Genomic DNA, 20390 nt, shown 5'->3' on the forward strand with positions numbered 1-20390 from the left:
TTCTGCTGGAACCCGGAGTCCTGCTGCTACCTCTGCAAGGTTGTAACAGCCTGTGTGCCAGCCTTCTAAAAGGAACCTGGGACTTCATTGCAGCTTTGAGAAAATGAAGATGGTGGGAAAACCTCCCCTGTTGTTAGTGGATGAAGGAAAAATTACATTTTTATTTACTCCTTTTCTATAAAGATGTGTAAGCTCATCTCCAAGTCAATCCATCTGTGTTCATAGCCTCACCACTTGCAACTTCATATTCTAAGATAAAAATTTTTTGGACACTAGGTGTCATTGTTTTCTATGGTTTTATGTAGTTATTAACCAGAGTGGCAGAATGGAATAGTTAGAAAAGAATACATTACACTGTATAACTATCTACCAGAAAGTTGCTTTTCCTATTGGTTTTGTGAGTATTAAGCTAAAGTGCTAATGTCAAGGTATCACAAGTATGTGTGAAATGTAGTCTGCTTGATACACCTGGATGTTAGAAATCAGTTTTATTAAGCTTCCCAGTTGCTAAGAGCAATATCAGTGGAAGCTTAAACAGATCATATTAACAGACAAGTTAGTCTTTATCTAGAACTGTTAACCCTGAAGCTCAAATGGACACCGAGAATGTCAGGAATAGCTCTTGTCTGTGACCCGCTTTCTCAGACTCAGTTTCCTAGAGCTGACCAATCAGAAAGAGCCCTGTTTGGACACCAGTTGTACAATATGGGACTGTGTAATTGGTTTCTATCAGACTTAATTGAAGCCACCAAGACCATGAGCAGGGAGTCAGTTGGAGTTCCTCAGATGCAACCTGTCTGGTTCCATCCATCGAAGGCACATTTTGGATTTGGCTGGTCTTGAGATTTAGGAGGACTTTGTCTTCATTCTAGTGGATTTAAAGAGCTCTGGTTTCCTTGGTTCTCAGACAATCCAGCATGTTCAGCCTTACAAGATCCCCTTAAGCTTGTGTCCCAGTTCCCATAGCTGTCTTCTGCTGTGCCCCTGATACCAGTCTCCTGCCTTGTACTCTTTTTTCAGGATCAAGGTCTCTGTCTTATTCAACTGACCCTGAGTTCCTGCCTTATAGACTGACCAGCTAGCTAGTTCCTCTTGACTTGCAGCTTTTCTTTGTTTATGCGAGTCCTCCTGAGTCCTGGAGCCCTGCCTTAGCCCTGTTAAGTGGGATCCTGTTACCAGTGTTACCTTTCCTGATTCGGTGAGACAGCATCTGTGAATTACCTAGCAGAGGTACCTAGGTACGGTGCCTTGGACTTAGTCAACATCTTAATTAGTGTTAGCCATGATGCCCCACCCTGTGTGTGGCCTATCTGCAGCTCTTCCCACTACCCCATAGCCATATAACGTATAAACTGAACTTTCTGGATATGTTATTTATCTTACTAATAAAACTTCCTCCCATCATCTACAGGCAGGTCACCTCTTTCCTGGGCGAGTCTCCCTAGTGGGAATCTAGGCCCAGATCTCAACCTTTCTGTCATCATTAGCTCCTCTATGGCTGTCAGAACAGGACCCCACCTCTGTCCTCAGCTGTGCTTAGCAGCCTCAAGTCCAGAGCCTCTCCAGAAAGTCAACCTCCCATTTTCTACCAGGGTATGGAAGGAGGTCATCTAACTAGGTGGAGAAAGGCCTGAGAATCTAAATGTGTTTTCGTTTAAAAAATGTCATCCAGTTGTCCTGCTTGTGGCTGACTCTGTACACCTGCCTTCATGGGTACCTTGAGGTAATTTCTAGGCTGTTTCGAGATTCTGTGGCACAAATGGACTTACTTCTTACTGACTTTTCCCTTTCACTCTCCACCCTACCCCCATCTCCTTCTAGGCTAAGGTTTTAGCTTTCTCTAGTTTGTTAAGCCAATGCCACTCATTCTTAAGCTTTCCACCTTCTCATTTCTCACCTGAGAGTGTTGTCATCCTGTTCTCTTTGTTCTGTGGGTTTGTACCATTTTTATTCTTTTCTGTCATAGTAGCTTTGGGGGAGAGAACAGAGACAAACATGTATAGTCAATCCACTATGTTAAACTTGTGATGTTTTTGTTATGCGCTAGTAGAAGAATGTAAAACAAAAACTAAACACGTTTTCCATTGGATGTCTTATACCTGCTGAGTGTGTGTGTGTGTACACAGTTTTGAATCCTAGGTTGTTCCTTTAACATTATAAGAATTTTCTGTATGTTTGTAAATTTGTGAAAGAAAAAGATTTTATAATCTGTTAGAGATTCTTCACTATTAATCCATAGACTTTATGAAAGGGAGAAATGTTTTCAAAAACATTTCTAATTATCCTGATTTGAGCGTCACTTATTACACACAGGTATTGATATTCAAGGCTATGCCCCACAGATATGTACAATCAATTATGTTTCAATTTTAAAAAAACATTTCTAACTCATGAAATAAGTGCTCAATTCTGGGTGACTAAGTTCATCAGCATGATTATTCATTATAAACCTGGTGAGCAAAGACAACCTCCAATGGCAAATATACCATATTTCAAGTTACACCTCAATTTCTGCTATAAAACATGAAAAAATAGTTGACAACTGTAGTGTGCCATTGATTGTAAGACACATTGAATATCAAAATTTTTTTTCATATTTTACTAAAAAAATTTATTACCTGCTAATAGGGGTACTTTCTCATAACAAATATATTGTCTCAAGGTTACAAATCTGTAGTTCTTGCAAGATAGCTATTAAACCAACCCTTTAAATATTGCAAAAGAGTTTAAAAATTTTTTTAGTAAGTGGGTTTAAACAGAAACCCAACTTTATGATTACAGAATATAGAGTGAATATAGATTTAACTTAAAAATATGGAAACTAGCATCTTAATATTTGATGACCTTTTTATTATCTTTGAGCAAAAACTAATGGCTCATCCAGTTTTATGCCACTTGGGACAAGACCTTCTTATAGTTCCTTATATATTTAGTTGTTTATTTTTTATCATACATATTTATGGGTACAAAGTCGACTATCAGTAGTTGTGTACAGTATGTGATGGTCAAATCAGGATGGTTAGCTTATTCATCATTACAATATGTAATCATTCTTTGTGTCCATTAGCCAGCTTCTCATTAACCTTCCTCCCTCTCCCCCTCCCCTCCCCCTTTAAACCTCTAGTAACCACAGTTCTGTTCTCTCCTGAGAATTCAATGTCTTATTGTGATTGTTGTTTCTTTCATATAGTTCCTTCTTAAATAACATGAAAACTTGTGGCTTCTCATTTCAGCAGTAATTTTAAACATGGATAAATCAAATGATGTGGGCTTTTAATAAATTATCCCTACATTGTATCCATATTTTTATATTTTTAATGTTTACTAATAACACAGCTCACTTAAACATGCCCCATATGTGGAAATTATTATTATAATAAATTTTTAATTTTTTGCTATTTTACATAATGCTATAGAGTAGAAAAATATTTTCAATAAATACGATAGTGAAAGATTTGCAATAATATATAGAGAACTCATAGAAATTATTGAGAAAAATACTGTGATCCTAATGGTAATTTGTACATAGGAAATAAATTGACAATTGTTAATAATAAAAAAAGGGACATAGTTCAACCTCACCAGTAATCCGAGGACACCCAAACTACTAGACAATATCTTTTTTTGCCCTTCGTATTATCACACCTTTTGATAGTCAACGAAGTGAGTACTCTACATTGCTGGTGAAAGAGTGTATCATACCGCTTTTTTAGTAAACACTTTGACAGTATTATTCAAGATCTTTGAAAATCTTTCTACCACTTGACCAAATATTTCACTTCTAGAAATCCATCTATCAAGGATATAATCTTAAACATGGGAAACGCTTAATACCAGAGATGTTCCTTGTAGCACTTTACAAAGTTATTAATTTCCGGGCCAGCCCGTGGCTCACTCGGGAGAGTGCGGTGCTGATAGCACCAGGGCCCCAGGTTCGGATCCCATATAGGGATGGCCGGTTCGCTCACTGTCCCCTTACCGGTCATCTTTTATTTAAAAAAAAAAAAAAAGTTATTAATTTCCTTTTCCTTATCCTTTGAGTGAAATTCTGTTTTTGTTTTGTTTTGTTTTTGCTGGCAGTAAGGGATTGAGTCCTGGACCTTGGTGTTATCAACACCACCCTCAAACCAACTGAGCTAACTGGCCAGCCTTAGTTTCCTTTTTCTTCACAGGTCTAACCATATCCCCTCCTCTCCAGTAAATCATTTGCCCCAGAAGCCAAAAAACCCTGAAGTCATAAAAGTTTGTTTTATTTCCAAAGAGAATTATCATGTGGGCTTGAGGTTTTAAGGAATATTATTACTAGTAGTAAAAGGATGATGCTGAGGATAACTTCTGCTGTTGATGTCTTGGTCATTGTATGCTAGGTTGTTCAGTATATGTAGGCAGGGGAGAGAATGTAGGTACAAAATGCTAGTCCTAAGGTACTATAACTCATCTTATCCGTTAAACAATGAGGAAGGAACATGAGGCAGAAAAAAGAACCATATCCCTGTGTTGAATTTTTCCTGTATACTGATCCTTCTCACTCATAAATGTGGTCCAATTTACATTTTGAAATTTCGGACAGTCATATAAACTTGCTTCTGTGAAAAGAAAAAAAAAGTGGGAATAGGAGTTAAGTAACTTTCCCAAGATTACATGGTTAATAACAGGAAGAATTCTTATGAAAGTCCAGGATGATCTTATCACGATGTCATGTTTCCATCACTGCATAAAATTGTCTGCCCTGGAAGCATATGTCAAATATGTATGTAGCAGACATAAAAAATTGGTTAACTTTGCTCTGTGTGTAGTCCTTACTCCACTGTAAAAGCTTGGTTGCAAAAGGTATTTTAAGAATTAATAAAACTAAAATTATCTTTAAGAAATGCATAACAGTTCAAAAGATGAAGAAGAAAACAAACAAAAGAAGTATATAACAGTCCGGACTATTCTTATTTTATTGAGAATTCTATATCTAGTATGGCATCTAGCATGTGGGCACTTTATGTATTTGCCAAAATAATATATTATTTTGTATGGAAAATATAGAAGTTTTAGTATGCTAGTGTGTAATTCTTGTCTCAGATTTTTAAAAAACTGTCAGAAAATAGAAAATGTTAGTACGGATTATTAACATAGCTTTCAGTTAATTTTGTGATGACTTAGGTGTCTTCACAAGCAGTCAATTTCTGTAGTATGTGTTTTTGTGATGCTTTGCACCTGTGGCTGGAATATGATACCACTGAGAACTTTTGTCCTCCGAAACCATAGAAACCTGGATGTTTATCTAGGATATGTTGCCAAGTTTCCACTCTCTTTAATGAAAGAAGAGCAAGAGTAAGACTAGAAGGCTGGAATGTCAGGGGACTGTTAAAGTTTGTGAAATGTCAGAGTGGGCCTAGTTCCCTTTGTTTTACCACTTCCATACACTGAAGCATAAAATCCACAGTTCCTGTCAATGCTAAACTTACCCACTGCTGCCCTTTCTTTTAACTTCACCTAGCGGTAACTTGTTCCAGTGTAACAAGAAAGTTCTTTGCGTGTGAAAATATTAGGGGAGATATACATACACACACACACACACACACACAAATATATACATTTATAATATATATATTTCATTTAATTGAACATTTATTATACTCCAAAACAGAATGCTGAAACAGGAGAAAGGAGACTTGGGTTTGGATCTCAGCTCCGCCAGTGTATTACAATCTGGTCAGAAGACAGAAACTTCCGCTGTTATTGTTTTTACATTTTTAAGATTTTATTTAATTTCAATTTTTTTTTTTAATTTATTTATTTATTTTTCCCTTTTTGTCTTTTTTACTGACCGGTAACGGGACTGCAACCCTCGGTGTTGCGCCCGTACTGCGCTCAGCCAGTGAGCGGAACCGGTCTCTACATGGGATCCGAACCCTCGGCGGGAGCGGCGCTGCGCTCCCAAGTGGTGCACTCTACCAAGTGCGCCACTGGGCCAGCCCTAATTTCAATTTTTTAAATAAACTTTTTATTCAAGATAGTTGTAGATTCACATGCAATTACAAGAAATAATGCACAGAGATCCTGCATACTCGACTACTGAGTTTCCCCAGTGGTAAAATCTTATAAAACTATTCTACATTGTCACAATCAAGATATTGACATTGATACAGTCAAGATAAAGAGCATTTCCCTTACCACCAGGATTCCTCTTACTGTCATTTTATAGTTATGTCCATTTCCTTCCTGCTCCCATCCCCTCTTCAACCCCTAAAAATCACTAATGTATTTTCCTTTTTTATAATTTTGTCATTTCAAAAATGTTATATATATGGAATCATATGGTGTGTAACCTTTTTGGATTGGCCGTTTTCACTCAGCATCATTTTCTGGACACTGACTCAGGTCCTTGCGTACGTTGATAGTGTGTTCCTTTTTCTCGCTGAGTAGTATTCCATGGATTGGATATACCACTTTTTAACTACTCACCCACTAAAGGACATTTAATTTCTTTCCAGTTTTTGGATATTATAAAGAAAGCTTCTATAAACATTTGTATAGGGGTCTTTGGTGAATATTAATTTTTATTTCTTAAGGATAAATGCCCAGGAGTGCAAGTTACTGGGTTGTATGTTAATTGCATGTCTATTTTTTAAAGAAACTGCCAAACTGTTTTCCAGAGTGGCTGTGCATTTTACATACATGCTTTTTCTACATTAACTGATATAATCATGAAATTTTTTTTCATTAGCCTATTAATATGGTAGATTACATTGATTGATTTTTGGATGTTGAACCAGGATTGCATTCCTGGAATAAACCTCACTTGGTCATGGTGTATAATTCTTTTTATATATTGCTGAATTCTATTTGCTAATATTTTGTTAAGGATTTTTGTGTGTATATTCATGAGGGGTATTGTAGTTGCTTCTTTTGCTTTGTCTTTCTCTGGTTTTGCTATCAGAGTAAAACTTGCTTTTATAAAAGAAATTGGGAGTGTTCCCTCCTCTTCTGCTTTACAGAGGAGATTGTGTATAATTGGTGTTAGCCCCTCTTTAGATATTTGGTAGAATTCTCTAGTGAAAATATCTAGACCTATAGATTTCTTTTGGGGGAGTTTACATCGTACATTCAATTACCTTAATAGGGCTATTCACTTATGGGTTTAATGTTGAATTTGTTGTGGTAGTTTCTATTTTTCAAAATATTGGTTCATTTGAAGTGTATCTACATTCTCAAATTTATGTGTGTTGAGTTGTTTATAGCTTTCTCTTACTATCTTTTTAAAAAAATTTTTTAATGGTGGTTGGTCTCTACAGGGATCTGAACCCTTGACCTTCGTGTTGTAACACAATGCTCTAACCAAATGAGCTAACCAGCCAGCCCCTTTGTCATCTTTTTGATGTTTATAGTGTCGATAGTGATTTCTCTTGTTTTATTCCTAATACTGATGTTGCTTTCTTCTCTCTTTTTTGCTTTGTCAGTCTTTCCAAAGGTTTGAAAATATTACCGATCTTTTCAAAGAACTAGCTTTCTGTTTTATTGATTTTTCTTTAATGTTATTCTGATTTAATTGATTTCTGTTTTTATTTTTATTATTTCCATCCTTTTGCTTTGCTTTGGGTTCATTTTGTTCTTCTAGATTCCTGAAGTAGTAGCTTGGGTTATTGATTTGAGACTTTTCCTCATTTTTAATGTATGCATTGGAGTGCTACAAATTTCCCTCTTAGCAAACATTTAACTGCGTTCCACACATTTTGATGTTTTATTTCCATTTTCATTCTGTTCGATGTATTTTAAAATTTCCCTTGAGACTTCTTCTTTGACCCACGCTTAGAAGTATGTTATTTAGTTTCCAAATGATTGGAGATTTTCCTTTTGATAAAGTAGCATTTCACCTTCCATGTTAGGAATGACGAAGTTAGGATCATGGAATATTAAACTAGAAGTCATATTAGAGATGTTTTAGAGTTCTGTCTGTTTATTTTGTTCAGATAAGCACTTAGGTTCTTTGACATTAAAAAGATGATTCCTATTAGAGGAATGTAGGAATTATCATTTTTTATACCATTGAATGAGGATGCTTTTTATTTTTTTGATAGAATCTTATTTCACATGGACAAGAAATATGGTTTTAAACCATTATAAGTATTTCATCATGCAGAGTGGGAGGAAATTTGAGTGTAGAATTATCATTAAACAGTGGTTAGTATTATGATAACTCTTCATTGAGAAATTGGGACAATAAATGCTTGCTTTAAAGAACCGTGTAAGAAAGATATGATATTTTTAAGCTGAATAGCCAATAATAAAATTGTGATTCTTACCAGTTTGTCTATGTCAGTATATCAAAAGCATCTTTCATATCTCTTCTACAGATAGAAACGGTCAAAGAAGAATTTAACAAACACTTAGAAGTTGTGGACAAGATAAACCAGATCTGCAAAAATCTACAATTTCATCTAAATAAAATGAAAACCTTTGAAGAGCCCCCTTTTGAAAAAGAGGCTAATGTTATTGTGGATAGATGGCTTGATGTATGTGATCATTTAATTGACTGCAAATTCTATTTTATAACAATTGGCCTTTTTGTGTGTGCACCTCTAGTATTTTTGTGTAATTACAAAATTAAAAAATACTCATAAAAATGTTGAAATAATATAAAGTTTATAACTTAGAAATTAATTTCACCCTCAGAGTTAGGCACCGCTAACAAATGGATATATAATCTTCCAGGTATAAAAATACACACTCAATTTATTTAAAATAAACTATTTAATATATTATCCATTCATGCAGAATATTGTTGTTCAACTATATATTTAATAATTATTATCTGAGTAGTAATGATTTTTTTATGAATTACAAACCAAATTAATCTGCATTATATTTCCACCTGGGTTTTTTAAAGTACCTTTTAAAAATTTAAATTGTGGTTTAGAAATTAGAAAGACATTGCTTTCAGTTGCTTATTAGGTACAGCAAATCAGCTAAGATTTTTTTTTAAAGGAAGAATTACATGATAGGTTAAAGCGAAATTTTTTTGTTTTTGTTTTTGTTTTTCCTTTTTTTGTCTTTTTTCATGACTGGCAACGGATCGCAACCCTCAGTGTCGTGCCCGTACCGGATCGGGACCGGCAACGGGATCGCAGCTCTCGGTGTTGCGCCCGCACCTCGCTCAGCCAGTGAGCGGCCGGTCTGTACGTGGGATCCGAGAACCCTCGGGCAGGAGCACCGTTCTCGGTGTTGCGCCCGCACCTCGCTCAGCCAGTGAGCGGCCGGTCTGTACGTGGGATCCGAACCCTCGGTGGGAGCGCCGCTGCACTCCCAAGCGGCGCACTGTAGCAGTGCACCACTGGGCTGGCCCAGAAGCGAAATTTTTTGTTGATGAATAATGCAAATTATTTACTAGCAATGGTAAATTAAAATTTTATTTTAAAACAGTTTGAAACAATGGTTTTCATACTTTTCACTGTATGAGTTATTTATTTATTTTTAATTGTGGTAGATAAATGAGAAGACAGAAGACTACTATGAAAATCTTGGTCGAGCTCTGGCTTTGTGGGACAAACTTTTTAACCTAAAAAGTGTTATTGATGAGCGGACTGAAAAGGTTCTTCGAAAAATGAAATTACAGCAATTGACTGAAGAGGACAGAGAAAGGCTAATGGTAATTCAACAGAGATAAAAATTTGGGGGGTTTTTGTACACAGTTGACATTTTAATATTGAGTTTGCTTTCTTGGAGCAGGGTAGAAAATCATAATTTTTTTCCTTTTATTATTCTTTGAGAGGGATCTGAACTCTATCATTTCCTTTGTGATATCCAGGAAGATGGTAGCAGGTATTATTAATATGGAGTTCACAGACTCCCAAGGGGTTCATGGATAAAATAACCTTGGATGGGAAAAGATTGTATCTTTATTTCCACAAATGTCTAACTAAAATATAGCATTTGTTTCAATTATGAATATAGTCAACAGATGTAGTAGGATGAACATTATATGTGACTTTATTATCAAGAATACTTTCTAATTGCTTATTTGTTTACATATTATCAGTTTGTACCATATAAAATCACTTTCTCACCAGGTCAGAAAATATCCAAATGTTGGCAGTTATATGTGGTTCAACATAATAAAAAGTGTATGCCAGTGCTAATGCTTCAAATCTCATTTTATCTCTAATTCTTGTTATTTTATTCTCTTCTTAATTCACGTAGCTGTTTTTATATTTGAATTTTTTTTTTTTTAATGTGTGGAGATTTCCACTTTCCTGGCTATATTATGGTAGTTATGAAGTAAAACTGATTTTCTAAATATATCAGTCCCCCTTATCTGCGATTTCACTTTCCGTGGTTTCAGTTGCCCATGGTCAGTTGCAGTGTAAAAATATTAAATGGAAAATTCCAAAAATAAAAAATTCATAAGTTTTAAATTGTGCACTGTTCTAAGTAGTGTGATGAAGTCTTATGCCACACCATGCAAAATGTGAATCACCCCTTTGTCCAGCATATCCACACAGTATATGCTACCCACCTGTTGGTCACTTAGTGGCTATCTCTGTTACAGTGACAGACATGCTGTGTAGAGGGTTCGGTACTATGTGCAGTTTTGGATTTCTATTTGGGGTCTTAGAACATATCCTATGAGGATAAGGGGAGGACTACTGTAAAAAAGAATTATTTCTAAGAATACTTTAAATTTTTCTTGAATTATAGGTTGTTTAAAAATCTGAAGTGAACAATTATAAACTGCCAGCCTGTGGGCCATATGCTGCTGAAATTGTGTGTGTCTACGATTTATATACACATATCTATGAAATTTAAGGCTTTCAGGAAGGCCCTGCCTGCTCTTGCCACACAGGCCTGGGCTTTCTCTACTGTCTTATAGCTAGAATGCTTCACTCCTTACAGCATTTGCCAGACCCCTGAAGGCACCTGGGTTTGTAAGTCCCAGGACTCTGTCATAATACAAGTGATGACGGGAAATTCAAGGGCTCTCTCAGTTTCCATAAATCAACAATAGTGATCATAGGTACCAGAAAATAAGGTATGAAATACAAAAGATATTTTCCTTTAAAACTATTTGTTTTAGGAAGAGTTACAAGTCCATGAACAAAAAGCTTCAGAATTTTCTAGAAGAGTGGCTGAAATACAGTTTCTGCTTCAAAGCAGTGAAATACCACTTGAATTACAGGTAAGAGAATTTTTATTTTAAATTCTCAATTAAAGATTCTCTCTTTGTTTTTTTTTGTTTGTTTGTTTGTTTTTTTGGTGGCTGGCCAGTACAGGCAACTAAGCTCTTGACTTTGGTATTACAAGGCCGTGCTCTAACCAATTAAAGATTCTCTATAGCCTCTAAAATAATGTTCATAAACCATACATTCTAAATCTTAAAGTGTAATTAGGATCATCATTTATTTGGTTCCTATATTCAGTCCAACCACATTTTTATAGTTGGTATAATTATACTTGTTCCATGTTCAACATGAATAATGTTATATTTTTTCATTCTTTTGTTCTCCATCCACTTATTTTCAGGCCTCTTGTGTGGAGGGGAAATGTTACCTGTGCTTTCATGTAAAATAACTGCGGTTTGCTGCAACTGTCTCAGGTGTAGGAAGGACAGTATGGCCCTAGGTTTATTAATTGCTAGATGGGGAAACAGGGAGATTGCCCAAGTGTGATTTTCTGTTGTGTGAAGAGATTTGTTTCATTTTTATTTCGATCAAGGTGCATAGTGATTGAAAAAGAGCTCTGGAGTCAGACTTTCTGGGTGAGGTTCTGGCTGTACCACCTACTAGCTTTGTCATCTTGGGCAAGATACTTAACCTTCTTAAGCCTCTGTTTTGTACATGAAGTGCTTGCCACGATGCTGTTTACCTAATAAGTGCTCAATAAATGCTGACTATTTTCCTATATATTTAATCTCATCTATATGTTTTTCTATGTTTTATCTCATGAGCGCCATGAGATGGCACCTCAGTTGGCTTGCTAGATAAAACTTGTTTTAGGGGGAAGTATTCATCTTAGTCTCTTAGAAAAACGTCAGAATGTCAATTTCAGTTTTTTTTCATGTTATTCTTTATTCCTTTAAAGGCAACATTCAAATTGCTGTATCGATGATGTAGAACAGTCCAGACCCATGAGAGGAATTTATTTAACATTGAAATGAAGCAATCTCAACTCATTCTCTAGCAATGCAGTTGTTTTGTAATCTAGCTAAATAATGTCCATTACAGTACTTCATATGTTTCATGATTTCAGGTCATGGAGTCCTCTATTTTGAATAAAATGGAACATGTAAAAAGGTGTTTAACAGGAGAATCCGACTGCTATGCTCTCAGTGGCAGCACAGCTGAGCTAAGAGAGGATCTCGACCAAGCCAAGACCCAGATTGGGATGACTGAATCCCTTTTAAAAGCCCTGTCACCTTCCGACAGCTTGGAGATCTTCACCAAACTAGAGGTGCTGCTCAGCTGCTTGCCTTCTGTGATGCAGATTTATTTTCACACTTATTTTTGGTGGGATTGACCTGTTAAAGTTAATAAAAATAGTTTGAAAAAAACGACAGCCTGGGGGAAAAAAACTGAGAAAAACAGTTTGTATACATTTAGCATTTTCACTTTTGAATTGCTTTGGGGACAATAATTAATTGATATTAAATTGCATTGTATTATACATTTACTTGCAAAGAAAAAGTGAATTTACTCCATAGAAAATCATCTAAATTTTTATAAAATAATTGAGATCTAATTGCTTTGTTTAGTTGATCCTGGTTTTTCTGTTTGTTTTTTTTTTTAAAAGATGACCGGTAAGGGGATCTCAACCCTTGGCTTGGTGTTGTCAGCACCACGCTCAGCCAGTGAGCAAACCGGCCATCCCTATATGGGATCCGAACCCGTGGCCTTGGTGTTATCAGCACTGCACTCTACCGAGTGAGCCACAGGCTGGCCTAGTTGATCCTGTTTTAAGACTTAATTGTTTTTTGTTTGTTTGTTTATATATTTAGGAAATACATCAGCAAATTCTACAGCAGAAGCACAGTATGATATTACTTGAGAATCAAATAGGTTGTCTGACTCCTGAACTCTCTGAATTGAAAAAGCAATATGAAAGTGTCAGTGATTTATTTAATACCAAAAAAAGTGTTTTGCAAGATCACTTTTCTAAGTTACTGAATGGTGAGTGTGGTGTTTCTCTTTGTTTCTAGGATTCTTGAAGTATGAATATAGTACTGTGAATAGAAAGGCTAATCTAAGCCTGACTTAGAGGTGGTTTGCACAGACTGTATTTAAGTAAATAGTATTCGAACAAATCTTGTGGGGGGAAACTCACTGATCAAGGCTTGACATAAATTACATCTATTTTTTTCAAGTCCCAAATCTTTATTTTATAAAGGAAAGTCACCAAGGTCCTTGTGTTTACTTACTATCTATGGTCAGTGAGTCTGGGGACATGCCTGTGAGCAGGCTGTCCCTACAAGTGTCTTTGGGTGTCCTGTTATGTTTGGAAAGGGGGTTTGGTGTAGAAAATATACAATAATTGCTTTCTAGGCTTTATTAGCCCTCAAAATTGGATTGCAGAGTTTATTACCTCTTTACATAATGACTTGTGTCCATGGCATGGGAAGCAATTTCCAAAATCTCTCACTTTAACAAGGTGTATGATGTTTTCCTTAAATGAATAAAGATGTTTTCCCCCTACAGATCAGTGCAAGAACTTTAATGACTGGTTCAGCAACAGTAAAATGAACCTTAAGGAGTGTTTTGAATCATCAGAAACAAAAAAGAGTGTGGAACAAAAGCTACAAAAACTTTCTGTAAGATATATATATGTTTTAATGAAAATTTATCAAAACTAAAATATTAGAGGCATAGAACTGCATATAAGTAGATAGGATAATCATTACTTTGACTTACTAGTTTTCTTACATAAGAGATATTTCCAAATAACCTTGCTTTTCCCCAAATATTTTGAAACTCTATATTTAGTGCAAGGGCTTTAAACAAGTTCTACTTTTACACTTGTTCTAAGATGCTGTTTAACTTAGTGTTCACTGGTGTATTCAGTTGTGTTAAAATCATATTTGATAAAAAAAAAAGACTTTACCTAATTTGGACTTTAAAATCTCTTTACTTTTTTGAAAGAAGTCACTTAATTTTTATGCCTTTTCCCAGTCATATTTCTTTTAAAAATTGTAGTTGAGCTTTAATACATTACTGGTTGAAGTGTTGTGGAGGGTAGCCTGAAATCAAAGACACAGTGCACAGGGGCATTGACAGTGCTTGTGGCACCCTTAAATCTCGATCACTTTACAGTTGATTTTCTACTATTTTAATGTTTTGAAGATGTCATGTTCTTGAGCTTACCTAGTATTCTCTGTTTAATTCCTTACTTTGGTGGTACCGTTCTTTATTGATGGAATCACTTTCCTTCTTTTTTTTAAAAAAGTACCATTTTTTGTTGTTGTTGTTTTTAATTTTTGCCATTCCATTAGACTCAGCAATTGATACCTAAACCTTGAAACATAAACACTGAAATAAAATTCTGATTTGGGCAAAGTTAAATAGAAAATAGTCTGCTTAATTTTACGTACTGATTACCAGAAAGGAGCAAGTATTTAGGAGAAGCTGAGCAGAGCCAGGATAGGAAAAAGTAGCTTTTCTGATCTTGCTCCAGCTGACCCTCATGGGGGCACTATATTATTTTGCTGCTTGTAATTCCCAGAAAGTCAGATGCAAATGTAAATGTACACACACTTTCTAGAAATACTGTTGAGTCACGTGCTATTGGAGCTAGCCTCATCTCCATAGTCCTTCTTTTGTTTAGGATGTTAAGAAGGTGGTGTGTCTGTGTACTGATTTGGAAAAGTGTCATGGGAGAGGCAGAGACCATTTCTGCGCTTCCCAGTGGATCATAATTGACTTTTTGTTTGTCTTAAGGATTTCTTGACTCTTGAAGGAAGAAGTAGTAAAATACAGCAGGTGGAAACTGTCCTTAAGCATGTGAAGAAGCATCTGCCCAAAGCACATGTGAAAGAGCTTAATAGTTGGCTTGTGAATCAAGAATTGGAATTAGAAAAAATGGAGTCCATATGCCAGGCACGAGCAAAGGAGCTTGATAACTACTTGCAGCAGCTACTGAGGTAGGAAATAAAGGTCCTATCTAAATAACATTTTCTAATGATACATTTATATGTACTCTGTCTCAGTACAGCAAGCACTGGGATGCACATATACACCAATTTCACTAATAAAATAGATACAGTCATGCATCAGTTAAGATGGGGATCATTTCTGAGACATATGTCCTTAGGTGATTTCATCGTGTGAACATCTTATAGTGTACTTACACACACCTAGACGGTATAGCCTACTGTATACCTAGGCTATATGGTATAGTCCTTTGCTCCTACATGAGCAATGTGTTGCACTATGATGTTGCTATGGCTGTAACATCACTAGGTGATAGGAATTTTTCAGCTTCATTATAGTCTTACAAGACCACTGTTGTATATGCAGTCTGTTGTTGACCATCGCGTCATTATGTGATGCTTGATTGCAAGTTAAAATCTAGACTTGGAATGTAAAAGTTCAGAGAATTCTTCAAGTTATCATATAAAGCAAAGGTTCAGAGTATAGTCCAAAAATGTTTTCTGTTTGTTTCCTGTTCTTTATGATATATTTGTATGGCTCGTTGCTTTAATAACATAGAATCTCACTATACTACAGGCAATTATTATTCAAATTTTGATGTTACAAGTTAAGTTTTGGTTAAAAAATAACAAACACATGTTATAAAATCCTGGTTGACTCACAAGGTTTGTGCCATCCTTCTCTTTTGTATTAAACACTTTTTACTTATTTTATGTTCTAACATGTGGAATGTTCTTTTAGACTCCAGGATGACCACAGAAACCTGAGTAAATGGTTGACTAATCAAGAAGAGAAATGGAAAGAAATGGAAGAATCAGGGGAGAAAACCAAGCTATTTTGCCAAGCTTTAGCTAGGAAGAGGTATAGCTGATCTTGTGTAATATATAACCTGGGAATATGGTTTCTTTATGGTGTAGTGACTCCTATAAACTTTCGATGATATTTGAAATTTACAGGGAACAATTTGAATCTATGGCCCAGTTGAATAACTGTTTGAAGGAATATGGGCTTACTGAAGAAGAAGAAATTATAATGGAATCAACATGTTTGATCGATAGATACCAGACTTTGTTGAAACAATTATGTGAAATTGAGAAAGTGGATAAGTTACCACCTGCTGAGGACCAGAGCTTTAAAGATCTTGCACATAATGTAATTCACTGGATAAAAGAGATAAAAGAGTCCCTTATGGTTTTGAATTCATCTGAAGGCAAAATGCCACTTGAGGAAAGGATCCAGAAAATAAAGGTATAACTCTATAACTAAAGGTAAAACTAAATTTCAGAGGTCAGAGTGAACTCTAATTTTGAAAAGATTTAGAGGAAAACTGCAAAGATTTGTTTCTTAGTGGAAAATTGGATTGCTGTGGAATGGTTGAAGGAATTCAGATCGCTGAGTTTGCAAAAGAGAAGGTTTGTGATGGATCTAAAATGATTTAAATGCGTCTGAAAGAGAGAAAGCATATCCTCTCTTTGAGAGGGCAATGCCCAGTTACTTTCCATCTTCACTGAGTGCAGAAAAATAGAAGTAGAGAAGACAGATCAGAGCTGCAGCAGGTGGGAGTCTGCCAGGATGTAAAAAGCACGTATGTCAGTACAGCAGAGGCATCAGCAATGTCAAGGGCAAGGGTGGAGAGGAATTCTTCAGAATGGATATGCATGGTTCCTAGAGGGCAAGGAAGTTTCAAGCTCCCTCAAGCTCTCTTTCTATCTAAGGGGGAGTCAGTAAACATTGCTTGTTAAAAATACGGGAGACAGAAGCACGTGTGCTTAAAGGAACTCTAAGATAATTGAAATCACATTAAGTGAAGCATTGTTAGAGGAAGAAATGGTCGAGAATAGTGAGCTATAAGGGTTGGTGAGACTTAGCAAATAATCAGAATCATTTGGGATTATATCCAGAAGTTTTCCCAGAGAAGATGAATGTTGAGTAGTATTTCCAAGAAGGGAAGAACTTAATTGTCAAAGCAAAGGAGGGAAAGAGAAGACAGGGAATGGGGATTAACTGTGACATGGAGGAGAGCAGGAGTTGGCCTCCATGCAGGAGGGACCTGCATTTTCCTGTGGGAAGCCCTAAGTCTGTTCTTGGGTGTATAGAAATGTCTCGTTCAGGTTGTTATCGTAACTTTTCTTCTATAAATAATGGAGTGGATAGGAAGGAGGATTTACCAGGATTTTATTGGTATATGATAAAAAGAAGGCAGCTGAGAAGCAAGAGAGCAGGAATGTAATGTTCATTGAGAACCAACTCTGTCTAACGTAAAGGAGGATATTTTTGTCTTTTGGGCATGTATAAAAATGAAAGAGTTATTTTGAAATATACTCTGTAGTTAGAACTCAATATAAAGCTTATAAATAAATAGTTATCATATGTAATATCCTTAAGTAATGTGAATGAAGTTATAAGGTCTTTTTAATTTAATTCAGGAAATCATTTTACTAAAGCCTGAAGGAGACGCCAAAATACAGACCATCATGAAACAGGCTGCGAGCAGTGAGGCCTTGTTGGTTCGCAAGACCGTGACTGATATCCAGAGCCAGTGGGACAACACTCTCTATTTAGCCAACACATATCTAAGGTAAGGACGTGCCTTCCCCACTTGCAGCATTTTCCATTGCCCCATGAAGCCATAACAAGTATGTTTTGTCTGCCTCCTGGGACTGGATACAGTATCTACTGAAGAGAAAGTCACTAATGTCAGGGGCATCTGCAAGAGGAATAGTTCTCCAGATCAGATATGACACAACTCTGTCATACCTCTGTGGCAGTGTTTGGTGTAGAGGGGGCATCACCCTCTGGAGTTCTTAGTAACAAATTAACATTGTCTATCATTCCACCTTCCATACCTAGCTTCTGTAGCAAGCTTCCTTCCCCCAAACAACCTTAGCACCTGCATGGTTTTACTGTAAAATAATTAATGCTTTTAAATATTTATTCTAAGAGATTCTCAATGTGTGAACATCAATAAATGGCTGAATCAAATAGATATAATTCTGGTGAAAATTCATAATTCATATCACTCTTTAAATGATATATTTAATACTTGGTAACATGAATTTTATGTTTTTCTAAGGAGACAATCAGATAAAACTAACTTTAAGTTCCATAAACTAGTTAGTTGGTTAGTATAGTGAATAATGATTTTACTTCTATGAAAAAGAATTTTATTTTTTCATAAAAGTAAAATATAATATAATTATATTTAAATATAATAAAAACTTTTAACACTAGTTTGAAATTCAGATTATTAAGTATTCTCTGGTCAAATTATATAACAAAAGCCATTTATTTTTTAGTAACACTAAAATGATTTCTATCTTGATTTCTTTTTTTTTTGTCTTTTTCCGTGTCTGGCAACGGATCGCAACCCTCAGTGTCGCCCCCGTACCGGACCAGGGACCGGCAACGGGATTGCAACCCTCGGTGTTGCTCCCGCACCTCGCTCAGCCAGTGAGCGGGAACCGGTCTGTATGTGGGATCCGAACCCTCGGGCAGGAGTCTTTTTCCGTGTCTGGCAACGGATCGCAACCCTCAGTGTCGCCCCCGTACCGGACCAGGGACCGGCAACGGGATTGCAACCCTCGGTGTTGCTCCCGCACCTCGCTCAGCCAGTGAGCGGGAACCGGTCTGTATGTGGGATCCGAACCCTCGGGCAGGAGCGCCACTGCGCTTCCCAAGCGGCGCACTTACCCAGTGCGCCACCGGGCCGGCCCCTTCTGTCTTGATTTCTGAGCTAAAGTGCTATTTAGAATGTTATAATGCTAAAAGAATTTCTGGGAATTATGTATATTAATGTTATTTTAATGCTGTTTATTATAATGTATGTTGCTTTATAATATGCAAAATGCCACTCCGTTTTGCTAAATGCCATTTCATTTATAAAATATTTTGAAAAATTTAGCCATCAAGAAATGCTTCTACTAGAAGGAGAGAAGTATTTGCAAAGTAAGGAAGATCTGAAATTAATGCTCACAGAACTAAAGAAGAAACAAGAAGCAGGCTTTGCTCTGCAACACGGCTTGCAGGAGAAAAATGCTCAGTTAAAAATTTATAAGAAATTCCTCCAGAAAGCACAAGATTTGACATCCTTGCTAAAAGAGTTAAAATCTCAAGGAAATTACCTCTTGGAATGCACTAAAAATCCTAACTTCAGTGAAGAGCCTTGGTTGGAAATAAAGCATCTACATGAAAGTCTTCTCCACCAACTACAGGTGAAGTGGTCAAAATAAAATTTCAAGTGATTGTTATAATTATGCATGCTTATGGAAGATTTGTATCTGGAACTATTTTTTGTTGTTTTTCTTTTGGTAAACCAAAAACTTTCAACATTTAATTTATCATTTGTAGATGAAAATATTAACTCTCAAGCATGGAGGAATCAATCAGGCCAGTCACTTTTGCTAGAGGGATCCATTGTGTATTCTTTGATGGTGGTATTAGTTCCTCTCATTGATGTTCCCCCCTTTGCGGATAGGATGGGTTTAGATTTTTTAGGCATCTTTATATAGGTGACAGTATCAAAGTTATTATCCACAAAGTTATTATCATCCTTCATCTATCTGTTGCAATAGTTTATGTCAGTTATCCTGTATCCACCATATCATCAGCACCCCTCCCTTGGAGCTTTCCATGTGATCTGCAGTAGAAGAGTTAAGGGGTAAAATGTCAGCTTTTCACAAGGGAGTACATTCTCTTAATAGAACAGTTTATAATTCTTTGCACACTGAAAGCCAGATTCAAAGTAAGGATTACCTGGGTAAGAAATCCTGCTTATAGGAGCCAGGGAGGGGTTACAGTTTGCCTGTAAATTGTTTAGTTTAATAGTTGCTGCTTCTCTGATTAGGTGTGATCATGTTATTTTCTTGTCCTAGTGAGAGAAACTGAAGGTGGTTTTGCTCTTGAGTTAGGATTACTTTTTCTTAACACACACGTTTGGAGTTTGATTCTTAGGAAAGGAATTTGGGGTTAGTTTGATCTCAGACAGTTTCATTTCCACATGTGGGTACTTGATTTTAGTGCCAAGAATAATTAAGGGAGCTGTCTTATTATGGATGTTTGTGATTTAACAATATAATTTGCAGCTATTTCATTTCCTAAATCTCTTGACAAATAAATTGTCTTCAGGAAAGAAATGAAGGTGTAGAAGCATGGGAAAAATAAACCTGTTTTCAGTGAGTCATTTTTCAGGGGATGTAGAGATTTGGGATGTGTGGTGGAATATCTCAAACAGTAAAATCTTAAGAACTCTAGATAATGTATAGCCAT

General features: G+C 36.2%; 1 protein-coding gene across 1 annotated transcript in view; it reads left to right on the forward strand.

The window, feature by feature from the left end:
* Window positions 1-20390, forward strand: part of SYNE2 (spectrin repeat containing, nuclear envelope 2) — a 269055-nt gene that overhangs the window by 78298 nt on the left and 170367 nt on the right. Inside the window, exons 32-42 of the mRNA XM_008566257.1 lie at window positions 8346-8504; window positions 9476-9637; window positions 11063-11164; window positions 12235-12435; window positions 12980-13151; window positions 13677-13789; window positions 14913-15115; window positions 15867-15986; window positions 16082-16373; window positions 17552-17703; window positions 19027-19336. Of these exons, the coding sequence (XP_008564479.1) occupies window positions 8346-8504; window positions 9476-9637; window positions 11063-11164; window positions 12235-12435; window positions 12980-13151; window positions 13677-13789; window positions 14913-15115; window positions 15867-15986; window positions 16082-16373; window positions 17552-17703; window positions 19027-19336 (1986 nt within the window). The remainder of the gene's footprint in view (window positions 1-8345; window positions 8505-9475; window positions 9638-11062; window positions 11165-12234; window positions 12436-12979; window positions 13152-13676; window positions 13790-14912; window positions 15116-15866; window positions 15987-16081; window positions 16374-17551; window positions 17704-19026; window positions 19337-20390) is intronic.

The sequence above is a fragment of the Galeopterus variegatus genome, unplaced genomic scaffold (assembly GCF_000696425.1).
Source record: "Galeopterus variegatus unplaced genomic scaffold, G_variegatus-3.0.2 Scaffold231, whole genome shotgun sequence".
NCBI classification, from domain to species: domain Eukaryota; kingdom Metazoa; phylum Chordata; class Mammalia; order Dermoptera; family Cynocephalidae; genus Galeopterus; species Galeopterus variegatus.